Below are 17,726 nucleotides of genomic sequence, written 5' to 3' on the forward strand. Positions count from 1 at the left end.
CAAGATCCTAAAGAGATTTACAAAGAAGAACATTTTGAAACCAGTGACATGAGGGCCTAGTATACTAGATAAAGAATGACAAAATCTACACCTTCAATCACAGACAACATGAGTATAAATTTGTTTGAAGTAATATTGATACCAAGGATGTTATAGAAGTCAACTTGAAAAATAGTCAAGAGGCGATGAAGAAAATTGTGGTGGTGGCACTTCTATGGACTTCAGAGAGAGTTTATGAGAGAAAGAAAATGGAAGTTAAAGTGACAAAATAAGAGAAACCTTTCAAAAGTGAAGAATTGGAGCTCAGTTTTGAGGGAAAGGAGTCTTTGATTATAGAGTCATAAGCTATACAGCATGGAAACAGGCCCATTGGCCAACTCATCATGTGGGCCAATGTATTTACCTAAGGTAGTTCCATCTGCCTTTGTTAGTCCTATACTTTTGTAAATTCTTTCTATCCATGTACTTGTTCAAATAACATTTAAACGTAATAATTTAACCCATCTTTACCATTCCCTGTGGTAAAGGCAGGTTAAATTATATACGAATTTTGACAAGGTTCCCCATTATGGGTTTACCCAGAAAGTTGTGATGCATGGGACCTAAGGAAACTTGGCTACATGGATTTGGAATTGGCTTCCCCACAGAAGTCAGAGGGTGGTAGAAGATAGAGCATATTCTACTTGGAGGTTGGCAAACAGTGGTGTTCCACAGGGACCCCCATTCTTTCTGATAAATTATTTGGATGAGGAAGTGGAAAGGTGGTTTACTAAATTTGCAAGTGGTATGTAATTGGTGATGTTGTGGATAGTCATAGGTTACAACAGACAGGATGGAGAGCTAGGCTGAGAAGTAGCAGATGGAGTTCATTTTGGAAAAGTGAAATGATTCACTTTGGAATTTCAAACTTGAAGGCAGAGTATAAGGTTAATGGCAGCAGAATTCTTAGCAGTGTGAGGAACAGAGAGATATTGGGATCCAAGTCCGTAGATCCTTCAAAGTTGCTGTGCAAGTTGATAGAGTGGTTAAGGCTGCATATGGTATGTTAGTCTTCATTAGTCAGGTGATTGAATTTAAGAGCCATAACGTAATGTTGTAGCTCTATAAAACTCTGGTTAGACCACACTTGGAATATTGTATTCTTTTCTGCTCACCTCATAATAGGAAAGGTGTGGAAGCATTAGAGGAGTTGCCAAGGAGATTTACCAAAATGCTGCTTAGATTAGGGAAAATATCCTATAAGAAACGCCTGAGTGAGATAGGGCTTTTCTCCTTGGAGCAAAGCAGATGTGAGATTACTTGACAGAGGTGTACAAGATGATGAGAGGCATAGATAGAATGGACAGCTTGTGCCTAACTCCAGGACAGTAATGGCCAATACCAGAGATATCCAATTAAAGTGGATGCAAGAAAGTTGAGAGGAAGTATCAGAAGTATATATATATATATTTTACACAGTGGTATGTGCCTGGAGTGCACTACCAAGGATGGAGGTAGAGGCGGGTACACTAGCAACATTTAAGAAACACTTAAATAGGCAGTAGGATGTAAGAAAAATGGAGGGTTATAGGCTATGTAGGAGAGAAGGGTTAGATTGATTGTGTAGCAGGTTTACATTGCTCAGTACAACTTTGTGGGCCAAAGGGCCATACTGTGCTATATTGTTCTATATTCTATACCCACCATTGTATGTGTGGAAAAACTTGCTGATAAGCTTTCCTTTAAATCTGTCCCTTCTTACCTTTAACCTATGCCCTCTAGTTTTAGATTCCCTTTCTATTGGATAATGGTGGTGAAAATCTGCCTTGCCTGTGCATCTCATGATTTTTTAAAGCTCTGTAAGATCACAATTCAGCCTTCTTTGATCTAGGAAACACAGTTCCAGCCTAGCCAGTCTCTCCTTTTCATCAATATCCTTGTGAATCTTTTCTACACCCTCTCTAACTTAATCATATCTTTCCTAGAATCCAGTGACCAGAACTACACTCAGTATTCCAGGTGCGCTCTCACCAATGATTTGGTGACCGAACATCGACTCTTGTGTACCATACCTATTAAAGGCAAATGGGCCGAACACCACCTTTACCGTCATGTTTGCCTGGCATCATCCTCAGGGAACAAAACATCTGTACCCCTGGTTCTCCTTGTTCTGCTGTGCTCACCAGTGTCCTGTCATTCACGTTGTAGGTCCTGATAACACGAACTGAGAAGCTGCTTATCTTTGCAATATAGAATTGAGGAAAAATTCAGCTAGAAAGGAAGAGCCATCAAGAAACAGGCATTGAAAATTCTGTAGAAGGAAAGACAGCACAGTGGTGTATCTAGTGGAACTGCTGGCCCTAGGATCAGAACACAGGTTCAGTCCTGACTCTGGCTACTTGGAGTTTGCATGTTATCCTTCTGATTGCAAGGGGTTTCTTTGCTGAGTTCTGCTTTCCTCTACATCCCAAAGATGTACAGGTTAGTAGGCTAATTGGCCTCTATAAGTTGCCCCCAGTGCATAGGTAAGGAGAAGAAACTGGATCTGGCGGGAGCTGATGTAAATAAGGAGTTTTTTAAAAATGGGAATAGTAGAGGCAAGTGGCTGATAGTTAGCATCAACAAAATGGTCTGAAGGACCTGCTTTCATTCTGTAACACCCTGATTACATGAATTAATGGCAGATAATGTTTGCAAATATGTAAGGATATTGAATTTATAACTTAGGAAATCTGGCATCTGCTCAGTTTCTAATTGCTATTGAATATACTCGCCGTAGAAATGAGCTAGACCTGGCACAGTAGAACCTGGCAGTGTGGGAGTCAAATTGACATGGGTGAAGTTCTAATGATATCCTGCAATATTCTGATAGCAGATGTTATATCTGGCAAGCAGTTGTCTTTAGCTGGGTATTAGATCAGTGAAAGGCAAATGCTAGGAACTGTTTTGTTGTTAATGTTTTATGTTTCTTCCAATTCCAACAGCAAGCAAATATATCAAAGCAGAAAATCTTTCTATAAAGGATTCAATATGCAGAATAAACACACATTCCATAGTAAAGAAGGCATGCAGACTCAGTCAAGTTATTAAACATGAAGCTGGAATTCTTCCAAAAGTAAGTTGTTTGCCAGCATAAAGAAATACATATTTTTGCAGTGCATACAAAACCTGTGGTGATCTTCATTAGTAGCATTGGAATATACTCTGAATAAGCTGCTTGATGAACCTGTTTTTACGATAATGAATTAAATCTTTTCAGAATAACAGGAATCTGATTCAATTTAGCCTTGATAGAGTTTGGACTTCTGTGCTTTTCCAAAGGAGGCAAGTGACGTATGCAATACTTTGAACATTAGCTGATGTGTGATATGATTCCACTTAAATATTTCTGTATTGTTTGTATGTTTCAAAAATAACTGGAAACAAAGTCAAATTCCAAATTCATGAACTACACTGCTTCAATAGCATGCATACATTTTGTATACTGTGCATCAGTGACGGAGAAGATAAGAATGTATAACCTTTTACTGCCGATGCATATATACTTAAAGAGATAGCTAATAAATAACTTAAAATCTGGTCACAATTTATTTTTGTTTGGCAACAAGATATGAAATTCTGTACCTTGACTATGAAGCTTGAATCCTCATCTCTATTATTTATCATTTGAAACAGTTTATGAAAATGACAAACAGCATTACTGAATAATTCTTGGCCCAGATGTACAGGGGACAAATCCACAACATGAAGTGCTAAAATGGAAGCATAGAAAACAAAATAGTGTTCATAGCAAAACTGCATGTCTCTCCGTGTTTTCCATGATTGCTGGTTTAAGTCATTTGCTAATATTCTGATTTTGAGAAGTATTATTAAGATTATTGAGTGTCTTGATTGTTGTGATTTAGTATAGTAATGATGTTACCATACGCTTTATCTAAATAAGTTTTTGTAATCTTTTGAGTAATGCAAGTGCATTATGGTGATAGAGAAGAATGATAGATAATTGTGAGTACAAGTTGTTCTATCAAGGGAATATATGGTAACTAATTCATGTTAAATAAACAAGAGAAAACCTGCAGATGCTGGAAATCCAAGCAACACACACAAAATGCTGGAGGAACTCAGCAGGCCAGGCAGCATCAATGGGAAAAAAGTACAGTGAGGTTTTGGGCTGTAACTCTTCTGCAGGACTGGAGAAAAAGTCCTGAGGGCTAGATTTAAAAGGTGGGGGAGGGGAGAGAGAAACACCAGGTGATAGGTGAAACCGAGAGGGGAAGGGATGAAGTTAATATGGGAAGTTGATTGGTGAAGGGGATACAGGGCTAGAGAAGGGTGAGTCTGATAGGTGAGGATAGAAGGCCATGGAAGAAAGAAAAGGAGGGAGGAGCACCAGAGGGAGGCAATAGGCAGGCAAGGAGATGAGGTGAATGAGGGAAAGGGGATGGGGACTGGTGAAGGAGAGGGTGGGGGGGGCATTACTAGAAGTTCGAGAAATCAATGTTCATGTCATCAGGCTGCAGGCTACCCAAACGAAATATAAGGTTTCGTTCCTCCAACCTGAGTGTGGCCTCATCGTGACAGTAGAGGAGGCCATAGATTGACAAATCGGAATCTGGATGGGAAATGGAATTGAAATGAGTGGCCACTGGAGGATCCTGCTTCTGGCGGATGGAGCATAAATACTTGGCAGAAGTCTTGCAATCTACGTCGGTTCTCACCGATATACAGGAGGCTACACCGGGAGCACTAGACACAGTATTTGAGGGTGGAGTTGTAGGGGCAGATGTAGCACTTGTTCCGCTTGCAAGGATAAGTGCCAGGCGGGAGATCGGTTCCGCTTGTAAGGATAAGTGCCTCTCTTCCATTTCACGCATGTCTGCTCTTACCCCATCCTCCTGCCACCCTACTAGAGTTCTTCTTGTCCTCACCTGCCACCTCACCAGCCTTCGTGTCCAGCACATAATTCCCTATAACTTCCGCCATCTCCAACAGGATCCCAACATCAAGTACCACCCCCCACAACTTTCTGCTTTCCATAGGGATCACTCCCTATGTGACTCCCTTGCCCATTCATCCCTCCCCACTGATCTCCCTCCTAGCACTTATCCTTGCAAATGAAACAAGTGCTGCACCTACCCCTACAACTCCTCCCTCACTACCATTCAGGGCCCTAAATAGTCCTTCCAGGTGAGGTGAAACTTCATCTGTGAGTCTATTGGGGTCATATACTGTGTCCAGTGATTCCGGCATAGCCTCCTGTATATCGGTGACTCGACATAGATTGGGAGACTTCCATGTGTTACGTACCCCGTAACTGGGTTGCCAAACCAGCAGAAATGGATCACTTAGTTGGAGTCTGGATTACTGGAACTATGAAAGTTTTATTAAAGAAATAAGCAACACAGTACTCTAATCAAAAGGATAATAAATGCAACAGTTCAGCAATGATAAACACACATGTACACAGAACTAGGATAATAGGATCAATCAAGCTCTATCGCCGTCTAGGGGTAAATGACCAGTTTCAAGTGATGCAAAGTTCAGTTCAATTGAGTTCAGTTCAATTCACAGTAATCACTGTCGTGCCGTTGGGGGTGGGGGGGGGTGGGGAGAGAGAGAGAACGAATGAATATTCAAATCGGATTCCAAACAGACCTTCGATATCCTCGCAGTCAGCTTTTGGGCGAGCCCTTTGTAATGTCTCCTGAGGTCACCGACTGTGACCCCTCCATTCCAGATACGATCGTTCTTCTGCGGTGAACCCGGCAGCCTGGCAAGGGTGGACACACACATCAGGTTCCCACTGATCCGTACCTTTCTATCCTGTGCGTCTATGGCTGGTCCCGCGATCAGACCTCCAAAAACTCCCACCAACTAGTGGGAGGGCACACCACTTTCAGGGTCTCGTTACCTCGTGGAGTCGTGTGTCTGTTGCCTTAGCGAACCTGTCCCTTTTTATCCCCCTGCTGGGGTATCGCCTGTCCATCACATTTCAAACAGTTCAGGGTTCAAAGCCCCCGGTCTCTGACAATACTCGGAACTGTGTCTCCTTTCCGTTAATCCCTCTCGTCTCTCATTAACATCTCTGAAGGTTCCCCCATTGTCCTCTTATCGGCATCAATCTTCTGATAACTGGCTATTTTTGTCACACATGCCAATGGATATAATGCACATGGCTCATCATTGTGACTTTAAAATAGCATGTTGAGTTGGTTCGATGCTTTAACACCTAATGATTACAATTCCAATGTGTGAGGCTTCCCGTACTCCTGTTTCCGACAAGCGAAATTTCATCAACATAGGTGCTGGCCAGTCCTGTTCCCCCTAGACTGTACTAGTTTCCTATTTTGATTCAGCAAGGTGAATAAAAATCAAAGTCTTGTTTTTTAATCATATTCTGGTATAAAATATCAATGAAATACAGTATTGTGCAAAAGTCATAGGGATATGTGAAACAATTCTGTAAAGTGAAAAAGCATTCACATATAATGAAATGAAAAGTTTATAAATATCAACAAATTTACTATAAGGAGCTGTAAACAGTAAAAAATTAAATCAAATCAATATTTGGTGTGACTACTCTTTGCCTTTAAAGCTGCGTCAATTCTCTTAGGTATACTGTCATGCAGTTTTATAAGAAAATCGGCTGGTAGGTTGTTCCAAGCATCTTGGAGAACTTGCCACAGTTCTTCTGCAGACTTCGGGTTCTTGCTTGCTTCTGTCTTTCCAGGTAATCCTAGACAGCCTGGATGATGTTGGGATCAAGGCTTTGTGGAATTCATACCATCTATTACAGAATGCCCTGGTTTACTTTTTGCCAAAGATAGTTCTTTATGACTTTTGCCATGTGTTTGGGTTCATTGACCTGCAGCAGAATGAAGTTGAGATCAATCAGATGCCTCCCTGGTATTGTGAGACGGGTGAAGAATCTGCTGGTACTTCTCAGCCTTGAGGATTCTATTAATTCTGACCAGATCACCAACTCCATTTGCAGAAATGCAGCCCAAACCTGTAGGGAGCTTCTGCCATGCTTCACTGTTGGCTGCAGACACTCATTCATGTAGCAGTCTCCAGCTCTTCTAGGGACACACTGCCTCCTGTAAGAGCCAAAAATTTCAAATTTTCACCCATCAGTCCAGAGCACTTGCTCCCACTGTTCTTTTTGTGTGTAGGTGAGTCTCTTGCCTTTGTTTCCACTTCAGAGGAAACCTTTGCTTTCTGGCAGCAACTCTTCCATGAAGACCACTTCTGACAAGCCTTCTCCAGACTATAGGGGGTTGTAAAAGGGTTCCAGTGGTTTCTGTGAACTCAGAGCTGAGAGCTGTGCTGGACTTCTTCCGATTTAGAAGGGACATCAGCTGCACTCAGTTTCCATGGCCAACCACTGTATTTCTAGTTCTCAACCTTGCCTGTTCTTTGTAACACACAAAATACTGGAGGAACTCTGCAGGCCTGGCAGCATCTGTGGAAAAGAGTACAGTCAACGTTTCGGGCCGAGACCCCTCAGCAGCACTGGAGAAAAAAAGATGAGGAGTAGACTTAAAAGGTGGGCGAGGAGAGAGAGAAACACAAGGTGATAGGTGAAACTGGGAGAGGTGAGGGGCGGGATGAAGTAAATAGCTGGGAAATAGATTGGTGAAAGAGATACAGGGCTGGAGAAGGGGGAGTCTGATAGAAGCGGATAGAAGGCCATGGAAGAAAGAAAAGGGGGGACTGGTGAAGGTGAGGGCAGGGGTGGCCATTACCGGAAGTTCGAGAAATCGATCTTCATGCCATCAGGTTGGATGCCACCTAGATAGAATATAAGGTGTTCTTCCGCCAACCTGAGTGTGGTCTCATCGCAGCAGGAGAGGAGGCCATGGATTAACACATTGGAATGGGAAATGGAATGAAAATGGGGGGCCACCGGGAGATCCTGCTTCTTTTGGGAATAGAGCGTAGATGCTCAGCAAAGCAGTATCCCAATCTACATCAGGTCTCACCGATATACAGGAGGCCACACTGGGAGCAACAGACACAGTATATGACCCCAACAGACTCACAGGTGAAGTGTCACCTCACCCAGAAGGATTGTTTGGGGCCCTGAATGGTAGTGAATGAAGACGTGTAGGGGCAGGTGTCGCACTTGTTCCTCTGGCAGGGCTAAGTTTTTTTGTGATACTTGGGAAAAACTTAGACAGCAGATCTTGAAACTCTAGTCTGCCTTGAAATTTCTACTAGGGAGAGACCTAGCTGCTGCAGGATGGTTTTCTTCTTTTTATGATAGACTAAAGACAAAGATTATGATGATTTGCTATGCTCATTCTTGCCATGGTATAAGAATTGATGATTTGAAGGTTAAACAGTCATATCTGCCACGTTCTCACCTTTTAGCTTGGTTGTCCTTTGCTCAGTTTGATTCCTTCTACAACTGTTTCTGTTTCAGTTAATCAGTTTAGTTCGTTCAACTCATTATGCCATTGATCATTAGCATCTGTTTCTTATCTTTGTTTAATCATGCACTGGGCTGTATATCTACAAAATAATCAGGTTTTCATTTGAAAAGTAGTCTATTACTTAATATGTTACTTTCTTTAGCGAAATACTATTTCTCTGTAATGTTAAATGTTAATTTTTTTGGAAATGAATGTTTCGAAATCTAAAATTTGCTCTTTTATACTGACACACTAATGCAGAAGACAAAAAATGAACATCTAAAACAATATTTATATTAAAAATCTCAGAGCCTAAGACTTTTACACAGTAATGTATATACTTGTCTAGAAACTGGCTACGTAATTCGATATTGTTGAGTGGACTAACCAATTAATCTGATATATAGTTCTTTGACAACATATAGTGGAAAACATGTAATGAGAAACAGCTGTTTTATTTTATAATTTAATGGTTTTCTTCTGTTTATGATAGACTAAAGACAAAGATTATGATGATTTGGTGACGCTTTTCAACATAATGCGAAAAGATGTAACAACATTGAAGAAAAATACAGGGACTTACATAACAAATGTAGAGGTAAGAAAACAAATTTCTTTATATATTTCTTTTCTGACTTCTTATGCTATTTTCATGTTTGCTTCCATCCTTTTTGCCTTTTACCTTTAGAACCATAGAACCATAGAACATTACAGCACAGAAACAGGCCTTTTGGCCCTTCTTGGCTGTGCCAATCCATTTTTCTGCCTAGTCCCACTGACCTGCACGTGGACCATATACTTCCATACACCACTCATCCATGTAGCTGTCCACGTTTTTCTTAAATGTTAAAAGTGAGCCCGCATTTACCACTTCATCTGGCAGCTCATTCCACACTCCCACCACTCTTTGTGTGAAGAAGCCCACCCCAATGTTCCCTTGAAACCTTCACCCTTAACCCGTGTCCTCTGTTTTTTTTCTCCCCTAGCCTCAGTGGAAAAAGCCTGCTTGCATTCACTCTATCTCTACCCATCATAATTTCATATATCTCTATCAAATCTCCCCTCAATCTTCTACGCTCCAGGGAATAAAGTCCTAACCTATTCAATCTTTCTCTGTAACTGAGTTTCTCAAGTCCCGGCAACATCCTTGTAAACCTTCTCTGCACTCTTTCAACCTTATTTATATCCTTCCTATAATTTGGTGACCAAAATTGCACACAATATATTTGGTCCTTTCTTTCATTTTGTTTCTGTTATGTTCTTTGTTGACATGAAGGCTGCATTTGACCTTTTAAGAATTACATTTATTTTCTCAGTGCCCAAGTCTACCCTTGCAGAATCAATCAAAATGATGCCTTCCAAATTGGTGATCTCTTTTCTTTGATAGAATATCCAAATGCCACTAGAGGCAATACCCAATCTTTTGTATCCCACTGTCTTTCACCTTATATGCTACCTTCTGGCTTGATGATCCATCCTCAACTCTAGGTCCTGTGTTCTGTAATAATTTGTTTTGTTGGCTACAGAATTGAGAACATCTACAATTCTCATGCTTTGATAACAAAAGTGTCTTCATATGTCTTGTCACAAATGAGAAAATCTGCAGATCCTGAAAATCCACGCAACACACAAAATGCTGGAGGAACTCAGCAGGCCAGGCAGCATCTATGGAAAAAAGTGAACAGTCAACGTTTCAGGCAGAGACCCTCTCTCTCTCTCCGTCTTGTTTTACGGCAGTTGACATCCAGTTTAATGGTGCATTACCGCCACCTACTGCTCCGGAGTGTGCAACAGACTTGCGTTCTAATTCCCTTCACCCAATCACACACCCACAAATACCCTAACCTACATTTAATCCTCCCATCTTTGCCCATCCTAGTACCCTATTCCTGTTTATCTGTCATATCCTATAGAAACCCCCTGTACCCCTTACAAAAGCTAAAAATACCCCAACCTGTGCTCTCTCATTCATGCCCAGCAACCCTTTTAATGTGAATTCCTGCACCCCCAATTCCCTTAGTTTAATTCTCTTCATCTCTCTCTGTATCCCATACTTCCTGCAACTCAGAACTACATGTTCTACTGACTCCTCTTCCTGACATTCCTCACACAATCCTGTCTGGTGTTTCCCTATCATTTTCAATGTTTTGTTTACTGCACAGTGTCCCAGCCTTAACCTAGTCCACACAATTTCCTCTCTTCTGTTTCCATTACCTACCCTAGTACCTGCAACACTCTTTTGTATTTGACATAAATGTCTCCCTTTTCCCTCCCTGTCTCATCTTTCTTGCCACATTTGGTTGATTTTTTTCCCAGATTATGCACTTAAACTCTGCTTTACTGATACTAATGTGCATTTCTATATTTTCTTTCTTTAACGCCCTCTTTGCCAACTCATCCATCTTCTCATCCCCCTTCACCCCTACATGTGCTGGAACCCATAGAAATTTTACCCAGCCTCCCTGATTTGCAATTCTTGTGACTAACTGAAGGACTTCATAAAGTACATCTTGCCGATTGTTTGAGTGAAAAGACCTTAAACTTGCTAAAACTGAGGATGAATCTGAGCATATCAACACTTTGACTTGTCTAGCTTTCTCCACCCATTGCAACGCAACCAACACTGCCAGCATCTCCACGGTATACATCCCTAACTTATTAGATGTTCTTCTGCTGATTCCAATTTCTTTTGCTTGTATAGCCACCCCAAACCCTGTCACTCTTGTTTCAGTTTCCTTAGCACCATCCATATAAATCTGAGTATAATCACTATACTTTTCCATCACATGACAGTTAAATGCACTTACCAAATCAGTTTTATATTTTCCTTTCCTTTTTACCTTTAACGAATGCCAGTCTATGTCAGGTCATACAAGCTTCCATGGAGCTACAACCGGATAAACTACTGAAAGACTTATCCTTATACTTTATACTTTATTGTCGCCAAACAATTGATACTAGAACATACAATCATCACAGCGATATTTGATTCTGTGCTTCCCGCTCCCTGGATGACAGATCGATAGTAAATATTAAAAATTTAAATTATAACTCATAAATAGAAAATAGAAAAATGGAAAGTAAGGTAGTGCAAAAAAACCGAGAGGCAGGTCTGGATATTTGGAGGGTATGGCCCAGATCTGGGTCAGGATCTGTTCAGCAGTCTTATCACAGTTGGAAAGAAGCTGTTCCCAAGCACTCCACATTCTTTAGCAATATCATTCCCTACCCGACTAAAGTTATCCCTCTGAAACCTCCCATTTTCCCAGGACTCCTGCAACACACCTTTAGCAGGGTGAGAATCATTGTGCCCCTGCAAATTAGCCCAGTAGTTTGCTATCAATTGCATCCTTCTTAGTTCCAAAGGCATTACTCCCATTTCTACCTGTAGGGCTGACACTGGTGATGTTTTAAAAGACCCACTGCACACTCTCGAAGCCTGAGCCTGAATCACATCCAGTTTTCTTATAAGAGACCTAGCTGCTGATCCATATGCTATATTTCCATAGCCCAACACAGATCTAACTAAAGCCACATACATTCTCTTCAACACTGAACAACTTTCTCCCCACTCCCTGCCAGTCAAACATCTCATCACATTTATTACTTTTTTCCATTTCTCCTCAACTTTCCTGATATGGTCAGGCCATGTTAATCGTGAATCAAATATAACTCCCAGAAATTTAAATGATCCAACCCTTTCTAATTCAATCCCATACATCCTTAAATTCTTCCCTACCTCAATTTTTTTCCTGGTGAAAAATACAGTTTGAGTATTTTCTACTGAAAATCTACATCACCGATCATAACCCCACTCCACCACTTCATCAATTGCTCCTTGTAGTTTCCTGATTATATGCTCCATGTTTCTGCCTCTTTTCCACAAGGCCCCATCATCCGCAAACAGTGACCTACCTATATCCACCGGTACCTTTGTGAAGACATCATTGATCATAATGATGAAAAGTAACAGGCTAATCACACTACCTTGAGGTGTGCCATTTCCCACTATGTATTGTTTTGATAATTCTGATCCAATCTGAACTTGAATTTTTCTACCAAACAAAAAATCTTTAATCCAGTTAAAAACTCTCCCACCAACCCCATCTTGTGCAGTTTAATTAATAATCCTTCTTTCCACATTATATCATAGGCTTCTTCAATGTCAAAAAACACTGCAACTACAGATTCTTTATTTGCCTGGGCTTTTCTTATTTCAGTCTCTAACCTTATCACTGAGTCCATGGAATTCCTTCCCTTCCTAAAACCACTCTGATAACTTGCCAGCATTCCCCTCTTCTCAAGCTCATACGATAACCTTTCTGTTATCATCCTTTCCATTATCTTACATAAATTTGATGTTAATGCTATTGGTCTGTGGCTAGTGTGTTTTGACAGATCCTTGCCAGGTTTCCTTATTGGAATTACTACTGCTTCTTTCCATGCACTTGGTAATCATCCCTCCTCCCACACTCTGTTATAAAAATGCAGCAACTTCAAGAGTGCTCCTTCTCCTAGATTTTTTAGCATAACATAGCATATCAGATCTTTCCCTGGGGAGGTTGGTCTCGATCTCTTTATTGCTCTCACCATTTCTGCCAACGTAAATGGATCATCAATTATATCATCTGTTTCTTCCCTCCTGTTTAACACACCTGGGTGTTGACTCATTGTTCTTTCCCTTCTCCTTCTCCCTTCTTCAGACAAATTTTCTGAACTGTGTATCTGTACAAAGGACTTGGCCATGATCTCTGTCTTATCCCTACCGGAGACTGCTGTTTTCCCCTCAGATATCATTACTGGATATTCCCATTCCCTTCTATCTCCCCACCATCCTCTTAATCATTCTTCATACCTCTTCCACAGGTGTTGTTCTTCCTATTTTGTTGCAAAAACTCCTCCAGCTTGCCCTTTTAGCTTGACATATAGTTCTTCTCACCACTGCCTGTGCCTTCTTATATTGAATCAAATGCTGCATATTATGGGTTCTTTTAAATAGCCTGAATGCTCTATTTCCATTTTTTACAGCCTTACAACATTCCTCTGTCCACCATGGTACCAGTTTTCTATTCATCCTACTTTTATTCCTGGGTATAGATCCTTCTGCTGCCATAATAATTGCTGAAATCACTTGACTGTTTAATTCATCTATATTTCCAGAAATGTCAATCTTTGTCAATGCTTCTTCACTCAACTTCTGGAACTTACCCAATCTGCTTTTCCAAACACCCACTTTGGGATTCCACCACCTGATCTTACTTCTACTCCTTCACCCACTGAACATAAAACTGGGTAGTGATCACTGCCTTCTATTGAAGCAGTCCAAACTCCCCAGTTACAAATGCCGAGGTATTAGACACTAACGTAATATCTAACACTGACTCAGTTCCTGTTGTTATGTCTATCCTTGTTCCTCTACCATCATTCATATACACCAACTCTCCTTCTTCCATCAAATCTTCAATTACCTTTCCATTTGAATCTGTAATCTGATCCCCCCCATATTGTGCTGTGAGCATTGAAATCTGCACACCACACTACTTTATGTCTGTTTTGTCCTTGTATTCTTAATAGGCTGTCCAAATCCAACCTTTTACATGGATTGTAGTAGTTAATTATAACCACTCCCTCCCCTCTCTCCCACACTTCCACCACTATATACTCCTGATCATCTTCTTTTCCCAGTACCCTATATGGTATACCTTGCTTGATTAACATAGCACAACCCCCTCCTCCCCCTAGATTTCTATCTTTCCTTATCATTGTATACCCATGTAGCACAAAGTCTAAAGTTGCTTTCAACCAAATTTCCTGAATACACACTACATCCGGTTTTAAAACCATTTCTTTTATAAAGTGCTTGAATTCCTGGCTATTGGCCAGTAAGCTCCCTTGCATTCCATTGCAAAAAAATCACCATAATTAGTATTAACCAACTCATGACACTTCCTGGCTTGACTGATTAGTGAGGTTCTCCCTCACTTCTTCCCATGTCAGTCCTACTAACCCTAAATGGCTTACTGCTGCTTTGACCATCAGCTGAATTTTGTCACTTTTTGACTTTACCTCAGCCGTACTATTAATCATTCCTGCAATGAATGTTACTAGAGCCTTTTTGTCCACATAAATCCTGTCATTTGTTCTTTGCTGCAGCTCTCACATCCCTATTGCTCCCTGTTCATTAGGAGCATTATTCTGTTCTCTTGACATTCTTACAGCTTCTGCATAAGTGATCTTTCTTTTCACTCTTATTCTCCCATCTCGTAACCTCACACCCACTATATGCCACAGTATGAGCTCCTCCACAATTGCAGCATTTTGGTTGCACTCCTGTTCCACACTTTCTATATTCACAATCACCCCCACATCTCGCACATCTCCTCTGCCTTTTACAGTTTTTAGTTATGTGTTCAAACCTTTGACAATTATAGCACCTCAATGGCTTTGGCACATACACCCTTACTGGGTAACTCATGAAACCCAGGAACACCTTCCTTGGCACTCTTTCTTCTTCAAACTCAATCGATACTGTTTCACTTTCCTTTTTCACTCACTCCTTTGTTGTTTTCAATCTTTGAACATTCATTACTTTTCCTCCTTTGATATTCCTCTTTATCTCCTCCATATTTATACTCATTGGTATCCCTGTGATCACTGCTTTACAACCACCATGTTGTGCTCCCACCCTCCCTGTGTATTCCACCTTGCATTTTCCTATCTCTTTTAGCTTGAGTGCTTTCTCAAGTTGTTCCTCATTCGCACATCTTACCAATAGGTTGCCACCATTAAAGGTTTTTGCAAATACTATTTCCTCTATCTTATTTGCCAGAGTTGTTGTTAGCACAAATGGGTTAATTTTCTTCATGTGTCCCTGAACCTTCTCATTAAACCTAATTATGACAGCACCTTCTCTCTGAACTTGTACATCTTCCTCACTTTCAGAGCTCTCGCCACTGTCATTTCTTATTCCTTTATTCCCTTTGTCTCAGTTTTCATTCATCTGTCCCCTCACTATCTCTTCATTCCCTTTATTTCTTCCTTCACAATAATCCATCTCTCCCCAGCTGCCTACCTCTGATCCCAAATCCCTATCCCGCTCCTTCTCCACTCTGTTTCCCTCAACCCGCCATTACCAGACCCGCGCGACCCCCTCCCAGCAATTTCCACTCCTTCTCCACTCTCTTTCCCTCAGCAAGTTCCAAACCACATTCACGCATGCACCCACTCCGAAGTCAGCCTCTCCAGCCAGCCACTCCAGCCAGCCACTCCAGCCAAGCTCAATAGTTCAGCCCAGCCAGTCAGCCCGCCAGCCAGCCAGCCCAGCAACTCAGCAACTCAGCGCCCCCAGGCAGAGACCCTTCATCAGGACAGGAGAAAAAGATGAGGTCAGAGTAAGAAGGTGAGGGGAGGGGAAGAACAAATACAAGGTAGTAGGTGATAGGTGAAACCAGGAGAGGGGGAGGGATGAAGTAAAGAGCTGGGAACTGGATTGGTGAAAGAGATAAAGGGCTGGAGAAAGGGGAATCTGATAGGAGAGACAGAAGGCCATTCCCATTCTGATATGTCAACCCATGGCCTCCTCTACTGCTGCAATGAGGCCACACTCAGGTTGGAGGAGCAACACCTTTTATCCTTTCTGAGTAGCCTCCAACCTGATGGCATGAACATTGGTTTCTCAAAATTTTGGTAATGACCCTGGCCCCCCTTCACCATTCCCCATTCCCACTTCCCTCTCTTACCTTATCGCTTTACCTGCCCATCACCTCCCTCTAGTGGTCCTCCCCGTTCCCTTTCTTCCATGGCCTTCTGTTCTCTCCTATCAGATTCCCCCTTCTCCAGCCCTGTATCTCCTCCACCAATCGACTTCCCAGCTCTTTCCTTCACTCCTCCCAATTTCACCTATCACCTATTACCTTGTATTTCTTCCTCCCATCCCACCATCTTCTTATTCTGACCTCTTCTTTTTTTTCTCCAGCCTTGATGAAGGGTCTTGGACCAAAACGTCAGCTGTTTACTCTTTTCCATTGATGCTGCCTGGCCTGCTGAGTTCCTTCAGAATTTTGTGTATGTTGTTTCATGTGCCCTGTAATGTGGAGGTATAAATTACCTGCTAGTTGAAATCTACTTCCACTGTGCTGGTTGCTAATGGGCTGCGTTGAAAGACGTGGCAACTCTTTCCCATTGGCTGGCTTTCACACCACAGCACCAGCTTCTTGTTTCAGGCACCCCAGGGGTATAAGAATAGTGTGGGCGGGTCTCTTTATCGCTAGGAGTTCCTTCAGACTGGGTCGCAACCAAGCTGAAGAATCATTGGGAAAGTGTGCTATAGCTAAGTAGTTTGTTGAAATTTTAATGTTGTAGTTGTGTAACACGAGACTTAATAAAGTATCTGTTTGAGTTATAAGTATTACTGTATGTTTAGTGCTGGAGATTTTGTAACTCTTGGGGGCTTAGATAAGTACTTGTTTGCCTTAGATGCTTGGTTGAATGATTCACTGTTTGTTTGTAAATAAATGCTTAATGTCCTTACTTGCAATCAGTGCCTTCTGTCTCGCTTACCAGTTGTGTGACTCTGCTTCCATGAAGCATGCCCTCAAAGCTAAAGCAAATCTTTGAACTCATGAGGGAATCATTTGAAGCACTGACTTCATTTCATGGAAAAGAGTAGTCAGGAGCTTGTTTTTGAAATAGTGGCTGGTAGAATGGTGTGGGCACAAGTTGAATCTCTACATAGATAAGACCAAAGAGATGATTATGAACTTTAGGAAGGTGGATGCTGACCACTCCTCACTGCACATAAATGGCTCCTCTGCGGAGAGAGTTAAGAGCATGAAATTTCTCAAGTGCACACAATGGATGATCTCACCAGGTCCCTCAACCTCTTTAGTCAAGGAAGGACAGGAGCATCTCCACTTCCTGAGGAAATTGGCAAGTGAGAATCCACCCCCCCCCCCAACGTTCTAACTGTGTTCTACAGAACGACAGAAGAACCACTGAGCGTCCTGGTGATCTGCAACACTATTTGGTATAGGAATTGCAAGGCATCTGACTAAGTGAATCATTGGAGTCTCTCTTCCACCTAGGGTCCTTGGCATCATCAGTGAGCACTCCCATCCATCCAACAACATCTTAGTCAATTAGGCAGGAGGTACCATAGCATTAAGACAAGAACTGTTAGGATGGGAAGCAGCTTCTACTACCCCTAGGCCATAAGACTACTGAATTCCCTTGCCATCATTGCATATGAAGCACCAGAGGCATTATAAAGTTTACTCTTTAACTTGGATTAACTTGTATGCACCTTATTGTTTGTTAATTTATTTGTAGTAATAT

At 41.6% G+C, this 17,726-nt stretch overlaps 1 protein-coding gene across 10 annotated transcripts in view; it reads left to right on the plus strand.

The window, feature by feature from the left end:
* The window catches only part of arhgef37 (Rho guanine nucleotide exchange factor (GEF) 37), a 200,101-nt gene that overhangs the window by 149,125 nt on the left and 33,250 nt on the right, over positions 1-17,726 (plus strand). For all 10 annotated transcript variants that reach the window (XM_063053480.1, XM_063053484.1, XM_063053487.1 and 7 more), the window contains 2 exons: positions 2,964-3,094; positions 8,887-8,991. In XM_063053480.1, coding sequence (XP_062909550.1) covers positions 2,964-3,094; positions 8,887-8,991 — 236 coding nt within the window. The remainder of the gene's footprint in view (positions 1-2,963; positions 3,095-8,886; positions 8,992-17,726) is intronic.

Source organism: Mobula hypostoma, chromosome 7 (genome assembly GCF_963921235.1).
Source record: "Mobula hypostoma chromosome 7, sMobHyp1.1, whole genome shotgun sequence".
In the NCBI taxonomy this organism is placed as follows: Eukaryota; Metazoa; Chordata; class Chondrichthyes; order Myliobatiformes; family Myliobatidae; genus Mobula; species Mobula hypostoma.